The sequence below is a fragment of the Pollachius pollachius genome, assembly GCF_949987615.1.
Source record: "Pollachius pollachius genome assembly, chromosome: 19".
Classification (NCBI taxonomy): Eukaryota; Metazoa; Chordata; class Actinopteri; order Gadiformes; family Gadidae; genus Pollachius; species Pollachius pollachius.
In genome coordinates this window covers 15,214,068-15,224,067 of record NC_136952.1, presented here as the reverse complement: position 1 = coordinate 15,224,067, position 10,000 = coordinate 15,214,068, and the positions used below count along the sequence as shown (strand labels likewise).

At 46.0% G+C, this 10,000-nt stretch overlaps 2 protein-coding genes across 2 annotated transcripts; both read left to right on the top strand.

The window, feature by feature from the left end:
• Window positions 1-1,854: 1,854 nt before the first annotated feature.
• On the top strand, window positions 1,855-3,601 carry crygmxl2 (crystallin, gamma MX, like 2; the record flags this gene model as incomplete). Its single annotated transcript, XM_079756850.1, has 3 exons — window positions 1,855-1,863; window positions 2,546-2,788; window positions 3,326-3,601. 3 exons carry the CDS (start codon window positions 1,855-1,857, stop codon window positions 3,599-3,601), a joined length of 528 nt encoding a protein of 175 aa, XP_079612976.1.
• Window positions 3,602-4,244: 643 nt separating this feature from the next.
• crygmx (crystallin, gamma MX) lies at window positions 4,245-6,922 on the top strand (the record flags this gene model as incomplete). The annotated part of the gene is made up of 3 exons (XM_079756849.1): window positions 4,245-4,253; window positions 5,079-5,321; window positions 6,647-6,922. 3 exons carry the CDS (start codon window positions 4,245-4,247, stop codon window positions 6,920-6,922), a joined length of 528 nt encoding a protein of 175 aa, XP_079612975.1.
• Between the last annotated feature and the right edge of the window lie 3,078 nt (window positions 6,923-10,000).

Sequence of the window (10,000 nt, the reverse complement as noted above, 5' to 3'; positions counted from 1 at the left end):
AGCTAGCTACCCTGCCATTGCAGTGTACAATACAAGGCATGTGATGAGTGAGTTACCAACACCCACTGCTCTTGTTCCACTGATCAAAACTCTGATTTGGGGAAAAACTAAAAACTGCTCGACAACAGCCCCCACCCCCCCACCACCGAACCACAACTGTCCCGGGTGATAATCTTCCATAATTACACAGAGTGGGGAGATCAAGGGCTACCAGTGGTCTATTTATGCCATAGAGGAAGAAAAAACAGCCTCCAAAATAAAAGCCCCATTGAAGACGATGAGGGTATCAAGGAGAGGAGGGCGATCAAAGACCCACAGAACCTGATCAATGCGGTTCCTCAACATGATATACCGACTCTCACACACACACACACACACACACACACACACAGACACACGCACACACACACAGACACACACACACACGCACACACACACACACACACACGTACACAAACACACACACACACAAACACACTGACAGGCAAACTAACTGACACACACACACACTCACATCCCTCTATAACCCCACAGAACAGTAGCTATTATGTTAGGTGAGAACAGTTGTTTCTTTTTCTTTTAAAAACCAGAGTTGAAGCGGCAAAAACAGGAGAGCACAATGTGGAGTGAGGGGGCATGGGGGGGCTCCATCCCCATGAAAGAATACCCGGATGGGTTCTGACCTTTCTGGCACCATCTGGGTTTTGGGATCAGAACACATGATGGGATGTTAGGGTGTGTGAAAGGGGGGGGGTGATGCTTTCTGGTCTCACCCCAACACCCCCCAGCTCAGGGCTATGCTCAGCAGAGCAAACCATCACTATATCCACAGACTCCAACAAGCATGTGCCCCCGTTCACCTTTTGATACAAGCACACACACAGACACACACACACACACACACACACAGACACACACACACAGACACACACACACACACACACACACACACACACACACACACACACAGATCAGAGTAGGACTGGAGGCCGTGGATGCAGTGGAATGTTCGAGATCGCAGTCGATTACATCAACCTCAGCGCATGGTTCTGTCTAATGGTGTCGGTATCAAACAGAAGTACACACACCCATACACACACACACACACACACACACACACACACATACACGCACACACGCCAGAGAAAGCATCAGAGAGAACCCTGATCCAACAGCCGAACACAACATCAACTAAGTGAACGCACTTTGATTAGCGTATAAAGGCCAGGTTTCATGTGAGGCAGCCTGTTAAAGTACAGCGACGATAAGCTATGAGCGTGTATAGTGTCCCGCGGTATGGTGAAGCCCTGTGGCTGTGCTATAGAGCTATACGCTGACCACAGCCCCGCTCAACCTATAGCTCAGCCTTTTAGAAGAAAACGTCATGGTTGGGAGGCTTTTGTCCTTGCCGTGCACATGTGTCTGCACACGCATGTCTGCAAGCGTGTGCAACTCTGTATGTGTGTGTGTGTGTGTGTGTTTTCAGTCACACATACCTACTCGCCTATTGTGCGCGTGTCATTTCAAAAGGGTCATGGAAAAGGTGGCTGTGTCGTCAAAATACTGAATGGTGACCTCTATGAGGCCCGTGTGTGTGTGTGTGTGTGTGTGTGTGTGTGTGTGTGTGTGTGTGTGTGTGTGTGTGTATGTGTGGGGGGGGGGGTGTTTATTCTATAGGTTAACTCTAGCAGTTTGTAGTCAAGTCGAACCATAGGCTGCGAGACAATAGGCTGTAAAAAGGTAAGAGTGGTGGTTTTTGACGTAGCCGCGGGCCGGCGGCGGCAGGCAGGGGTATAAGAGGGGTACGGAAAGCCTCCTAGCATCACAGCACGCCGACTCCCCAACTAAGCAACCATGGGCAAGGTACGAGCAGACACACCTACAGCCACCAGCGCTTTAGCAGTGGGCTAGCTGGAGCTAGAGACATGGAGCTATGGGGCCTAGCAAAGGGAAATAGGGTTAGGGGTTATCAAGAGGGAGAAATGGTTAAGGGGTGGGAGGATAGATTTAGGGAGAGAGAGAGTTAGGGGTTAGGGAGGGTGGCTTTAGGGAGAGAGAGAGTTCAGGGGAGAGGTGATTTCTGTAGAGAGAGGGTCACGGATTGACGAGAAAGGTGATACGGGTTAATAAATAAAAAAAAAGGGAGAGCGATGGTGTAGAGAGAGACCGGGTCAGGGCGAGAGGGTTATGGGTTAGGGAGAGGTTGCATGAAACAGTTAGGTTACTGGCGTAAAATTGGGGGGAAAAGTGTTTTACCAACACAGGATAAACACAGCAGATCTGGTTTGTGAAGGTACAGGATTTAATTATGAGCGAAGAGCAGAACACACGCTTACTATTAGATGTGTTACAGGGAGAACAGTACCCCCTAGAGTCCACCAGCAAGAACTGCAAGCAGTCAAATAAATCTCTGCACTGATGTCCACAAGAATGACACCCTCCCTCTGTCTCTCTCTCTCTCTCTCTCCCTCTGTCTGTCTCTCTCTCTCTCCCTCATCCTCTCCCTCTTCCTCTCTTTCTCTCTCTCTCCCTCTCTCTCTCTCAGATCATCTTCTACGAGGGCCGCAACTTCCAGGGCCGCCACTGGGAGTGCAACAGCGATTGCATGGACACCTTCAAGCACTTCAACTGCTGCAACTCCATTCGCGTCAGCGGCGGCCACTGGGTCGGGTATGAGAAGCCCAACTTCATGGGCTACCAGTACATCCTGAACCAGGGCGAGTACGCCGACTACCACAGCTGGATGGGCTACAACAACTGCATCCGCTCCTGCCAGATGTATCCCCCCGTGAGTCCCGTCAAATTGACCCCTCCCCCTCCCCTCCACACACACACACACACACATACCAAACCGAAGCTTACATGTGTCCATCGTTTGATGCCTCTCCCCGTCCTCCTCCTCCTCCTGCTCCTTCTGCTCCTCCAAGTCCCCTACTCCTCCTCCTCTTCCTCCTCCTCCTCCTTCAGTCTTCCCCCTCCCTAAAGGCCTCTCCTTCTCTCTCTATCTCCACTCCTGATCTTATAAAGTCACATTAACCCTCTTGCTCCCAGAGGAAAAGCAAATATATATTCTGAAGATAACAGCTCTGTGAGAGATTCACATCTAACGCCTATTTCCCATATTAATCAAAATATAATTTAGTCTGTAAAACGTCATGAATATTAGCAAATATTGACTTGTGCTTGCTTTATCTGACAAGCAGCCAAGAAAGCTAAAGCATTCCTTTGATAATGATCCCTGAACCAAATATTTGAATTAAACTGCCATACAGGCTCATGCTGCTCCATTAAACCTGACCCCCTCTCTACCCCGTTGGCCCCACAGTACAGAGGCTCCTACAGGATGAGGGTGTACAACAGGCCTGAGATGATGGGCCAGATGATGGAGTTCATGGAGGACTGCCCCAACGTGTACGATCGCTACCACCACCACGACATCTTCTCCTGCCACATCATGGAGGGCTACTGGATCTTCTACGAGCACCCCAACTACAGGGGCCGCCAGTACTTCATGCGCCCCGGCGAGTACAGGGCCTGCGGCGACTGGGGCTGCCACAACCCCATGATCGGCTCCTTCAGGAGGATGAGGAGCAGCGTGTAACTGTTTCACAATAAAAGATGAACCTTTTTTGTTTTCAAACTAAAAGCGTTTACGTTGTCTTTTCTATGATTAACAGCGAGGCAAAGGGTTCCTTGAGTTTTTCCACTGAAGCTACAGTACTGATAGCCACTGATCAGGATCATTGGCATCAGGATCTTATTGGACAGTGAATCTACTATTTACAACAATTTAGTCATTTCGAAAAATGGTTCACCATAGCAAGATACGAGATAGTCTTTATGACCTCATTATTGTGTTAAATGCCTTGTTTGACACCAACAGAAACAACCAACAGATACATGTACATCATACTCACATTGGCTTTGCTGTGATCACAAATCCTCATTAAGTTAGACATTAATTCCAACATTGATAAAGCCAGGCAGGCAATAGGCGGTGGAGTTGTCACTCACTATTGTAACCCATGTAAAAGTGCAACTGGACACCATTTTCAATGGACAGACAAGAGATTTGACCGAGACAAAGCCTCTGCCTGCTGCCCTCACCAGTCCTATGGTGCTGGGCCCGGCTATTGAAACCATAGTGCTGACACCACACAGCCTAACGCTCCCCAAAGCCCCTTGATCCCACTGGGGTCTATAAAGAGCCCGGGTCCTGGTCTGAACAACCAAACACAGTCACCATGGCAAAGGTAAGTAGCTCTACTACTATCTATCGCTTGTGTTTCAACGACTCAACCCACTGTAACGACCTGGCGAACTGCTGCGATCATCCCGAACATGTTGATGGATTTGTTTTATGGGATGTGTCTGCATGTTGGGGCCAAGGGATAATTTGCAGCTGATGGTCGTATTTTATTAAATTATATACAGGCCTTATACAGGCCAGTTAAGGGGAAGCATGAAGTCAGAATTCACTACATAGGTAGAGTTTGTTGTTGTTATTATATTATTATTAAGGCAGAACTGTTTTCAGCATTTGATACAGGATGTATCTATCAAAGCCAAAAGAGCTGCAGTGTGGACACTACAGTTAGTATGCACAGTAAAATAAATACAAATCCGAAAGGTATTATGAAAATACTTAAAATTCAATAATGTGTAACACTCCTGATTTCAACAATAACACCTATTTACGAACACATTTGATTTGGGAGTATTATTTTATGAACTTCTCTGGAGGCTACAATTAATGTGGTGATTTTATGATCTCAAAGGCAATAGCATGTTTGCTACTGTAGTAAAGCAGAAATATGAGTAGGCAATAGGCATACACCTACAATTCTTCCATTTTAAACACCAAAATCACTAAAATATTTATAATTAGGCTAAATGATAAATTCTATAATAATAGCTAGCAGGGGAAAAACAAATATGGTCCGACTTATGAAGGCCCTGTGCCTGTACCAACGGTACAAATGGTAGCACTAGTACAAAGTTGCACCGAACCATCGGTACAACTTTAAAGTTGCGAAACACTGATTCTAACCGAACACCCATTTGCTCTTTTCATCCAGATCATCTTTTACGAGGACAAGAACTTCCAGGGCCGTCACTATGAGTGCAGTATCGACTGCTCCGAGATGCACAGCCACGTCAGCCGCTGCAACTCCATCAAGGTGGAGAGCGGCAGCTGGGTGGCTTACGAGAAGTCCAACTACAACGGCTACCAGTACCAGCTGAACAAGGGCGACTACCCCGACTACCAGCGCTGGGCCGGCTTCAACGATTGCATCCGCTCCTGTCGCATGGTGCCTTCCGTGAGTCCAAACCACGCCGTTTGAGTTGATGCATAATTGTGTTATTCATTATTTTCACACAAACTACGCTTTTCAATTACGTTCTAAAATATGGAGAAAAAAAAAATTGACCGGCATTTACATACATAACCAATTTGCACACAAAACTGGATTGTCAAAATTGTGTTTGCTTGAAAATAACTTTCATGACAAAAGAAAAAGGGCAACTACTTAAAGAGCAACTACACATGAGACTACTTTTGTTGGTTTGCTGCCATCTATTGGTTGAACTACGTAACTACTATAAAATATCTGGTATCTTAGTACAGTTGTACTTGCATTAAGTAAAGCAGCAGCCCTTTGTTGATACTTCAATGTGAGGCATGTTCAGTGGTGGGTAGAGTACTGAAAATCTATACTCAAGTAAAAGTACAATTACTTCCTTACTTCCTTCAAATCTACTTGAGTAACGTGTGTGAGTGAGAGAGAGAGAAAGAGATGCACTCTTAAAAAATGTCTTCACAAGTTGCTTCATTGTGTGTATTGTTCATTAAGCATACATACAACAATACTTATATATAATAACAAAAAATGTAATTTAATTTCAAACTTTACAAAAATATACACTAAAAACGTAAATTAATTTCAGCTCTGTGCATATGACAAAAGGCAAGAGTTTTGTAGAAACACAACCAATGAAACACTAACCAGGCTGGCTTGGTTAGCTGATTAGCCAATCAGATTTGTCTTTACGTGATCGAGATCCAGCCTACGCATAGCATGCATGCACACTCACCACCAGACACAACGACGAACAAGTTCTAGAGTGGTCTGCAGAATACAGAGCATTTGTAACATAGTATCTTTAGAATTATATAAACGCTACATGGACCGTAACCCCGCACCCCCTGCCGAAAATACCTTCCTGCGTGTCTGCATCCATGGCGTTTCTAGTCCTCAGTCCCAACGTAATGGTCGACTGTCTCCTCAGCTATGGAATCGCAACTAAGTTGCAACGTAGGGAGGGCGCGTCGCCAATGTGTACGCTTGTATTACAGTCAACGAGGATAATGTGTTTAATACTCATTTTAATGAAGGCACAATGGAAAATGTAATTGAGTAAAGAGTAGAATTTTAAATCAAATATTTTCTCGAGTAAGAGTAAAATTACAGACTTAAAAAAGGAAAGTAAAAAGTACTCGTTACCTGAAAAAGGTACTTTTTTACTCATTTGCATTACTTGTAACGTGTTACTACCCACCACTGGGCATGTTCAATAGAGCTCTATTTGCTTGTGGGGATGCGATCCAGACAGTTCTCTAAGCACCATTCCTCCTCTTCTTCAGTACCGTGGCAACTACAAGATCAAGGTGTTCGAGCGCTCAGACTTCATGGGTCAGAACATGGAGCTGAGTGAGGACTGCCCCGACCTGATGGAGCGCTTCCACACCCGCGACATCGCCTCCCTCAACGTGATGGAGGGCTACTGGATGCTCCACGAGCACCCCAACTACAGGGGCCGCCAGTACTTCCTGAGCCCCGGCGAGTACAGGAGGTACAGCGACTGGGGAAGCTCCAGCCCCACCTTCGGCTCTCTGAGACGCTTCACCGAGCCCGTCTGAATCGTCCACCATAGCCCTTGCCAACCCTCCCCCCTCCCACAGTTAGCTAGCTAGCTAGTAAGCGAAGCTATCTTGCTAGTTTGTGAGCCAAGCTCACTAGTTAATGAAGCTAGCCAGCTAGTTAGCTAGGTACAACACCATTATTTTTTAGATTGTGGTCTTGCTACCTTGGAACCTCAAACTTTGAACCTTAACATTAGCACGATGATTTGGGGATTAAAGTATGTCTGATGTTAGGGCTTTCAGGGCTGAACCCTCCCCCCCACCCTCTGACCCCTACCCCCTGTGCTGAACCAAAGCAATGCCAAAGAGAATTCACCAATGATGGTAGTCTTGCTTCGCTTTGGTGGTCTGGGAACAGCTGTGGTCCCTCCTGTCCTTCCAGAAACTGAATAAAACTTGATGAAAGTCAATTTTAACGAGAATTCTTCTTTTTAACTTTTTGAGGTGGTCTGAGGGGAGTGGGGGCGGGACAGGTGGGGGTGGGGGTGGTAGATGTCAAATACGAGGTTTCACCTTCCTCTTGAGGTTCACTGATTGGACATTGAACAATCACCGGGAAAACCGCTCTCTCTTTCTTACAACAAAATGTAGAAATTCTGCAGGCAGCCCTCCGACCCTGAGCCCACACTCCTGCTCACACATCAACAAAGCGGAATTATCAAGGAAACAGTAGCTAATTCTTTGAAGCTTCTTATTAAAGAACAAAAACACATATATCTGAAGAGGACACGCGTGTGGAAATCTTTACCAGATCACATGCGGGCGAGTGGACGCTTGGGGTCCATGAAAGGGAGTGGTATCAGATGCACATCACAGCGCCAGCCAAAGACTCAAAGTGGCCCTGGTTTACGCCCTGAGCGCCGCTCTCTCCCTCATTCTCTCTCAGAACACAGAAATACACTCCTCATCCATAATTCATCAGCCGAGGATACAGAGCCCTTTCAAAAATAAATATCAATTATTGAAATTGTTAATTAAGACTCTGCGTAATTGGCGAAGATACAGATGAATAAATAACCACTGTGACCATTAATTATTGATTCAGAGAAATTTAAAGCCCAGCAGGGAGGGAATTTGAGACTCTCTTAAGTTCAAGAGCAACAAGAACTATGAGTTTTGGCCTTGAGTAATGTCCAATTAAACAGATGTCGGCTCCGCAGCGAGAGTCCAGCGATTTGCCCTTGCGACGTTTGATACCCGCGGAAAAACAAAACCCTGCCGACGCTATGCATCAACATGGTTCGTCATGGGACATCTGATGTGCTGGGGGGGGTGAGAGGAGAGGGAGATCTGAAAGGGCCGGGCCCTCTTGTCATAAGTGGGTGATAATCTGAGAGGTTACAGCAGGTCAGGGACTTCATACAAACACCCGCAGACACAGAGACGTGTATTTCAGATGTGGACGAGCAGGCCTATTGCCGTGCGGTGTGTTGAGGCCTTTGCTTAGAATCTGCAAAACTGTGTGTACATAAATTAAAAAGTACGAGTATATACAGTCAAGCCATTTCGATTTTTTTCTGAATTCGCTACAGTTTCCATTCTTTGTTTTTCTTGCTTATTATATAGTTTAGTGCTAACATCTCAAAGTGTGAAACACCCAATGTGTTTTTAAGACACAGGGCCACCACGTTGCTGATAAGGCCATGGCTGTGTGTTTTGCTATGTGGTGTTTCTGTAGACTTACGATAAATATTTGCGTTGTTTTTCTTTTCAGTGTTATGTTGTAGCACAGGCAGCTCTCTGGGGTGTGGAGCTTTCATATATGTTTCAAGACTGCTTTGGGATCCACACACGACTTGAGAAAGAGAAAAACGTTTTACACGTTTCCAGGACAAAAGTAAAAAGCAGCGCTTTCCGATCGATCTCTGCGTGTTGCCTGGTGAAATATAAAGTGGAAGGCCTTATAATCTCATGAACTATCGTCTGAGTTACAGTACCATCCTCTTATACATTAAGGCTAGAAAAGTAATTCCTTAACATCAGTTCATCATTTTCTTAAAGAACTTCAGAATCTTTTTAAAATATGAGTAATCGGTTCCTAATGACCAAAAACATCCTCTTATTCGTACCTCAGCTAACAGCAGAGCGCTTCAAAGAAAACGCAACGCAAATTTATCTTATGCTGCATTACAAAGACGTGAGGCATCCCCTGATCTAGGGCTATACCTTCTGCCGTAGTTTAGACAATGCGTTCAATGGCTCCTCTGCCTCTTTCATACCAGGGGCTGCTTAAGACGCGGTGATAGCGAGTGATGGAAGGGTAAGAAGTACGTTTTAGAGAATGATTTCTTTAGATGAGAGAAAAAGACAAAGAGAGAGAGAGAGAGAGAGAGGGAGGGAGAGAGGGAGAGAGAGGGAGAGAGAGAAGGGGGGGGATGAAGGGGAGGATGGAGGAGAGAGAACAGCCAGAAAGCACATTGCGCCTGTGGTTCCGTTCTTCCGTCTCAGTTCTCTTGTCTCTTCTCTCGCTTCGTTCCTGATGGCTGGGTAATTAAACCTCGGTAGTATTGTCTTTGCTCTTCCCTCGCCCCACTTGCAGCGCGGAAAATCCCCCCATGGGCAGCTTTAAAAAGAGCCCTTCTTCCAGACAGATGTTTTTTCAGATCCACACCACTTCTCTCCCATTAATTTGTGTTCTTTGTGGGGGAAAAAGAAGAAGAAAAAAAGACCATAGCCAGGACAAGAGACGAAACATATGGGACAAGAAAAGCAAAGGAATCTCCGACATTTCATCTGCAACAATCAAAGCCGGTGCCAAAGAAAAGAGAATCCAAATATTCTTTTTCAACAAAACTTTTTTTATTTTTACATAAGAGGCGGATAAATTAATACCCGGGCCGCCGCCTGAGTGAGGCGGCGTCAGACGGTAGCTCGCAGGCTGCAGGCGAGCGCCGCTTGATGTCAAGACGGCTAAGTCCTGCCCTTCAAGGTTAAAGCGCGGAGCCAAGCGTCAATTACACTTCTGTTGTGTTGCAGGCGTTTCACACGCTCAGCCGTACAGACAAGCAGAACAACCCTTCAAGAGAAAGGGCATGTAGTGGTGATGAAAGATTAGGTATAGGCCGACGTAGCTGG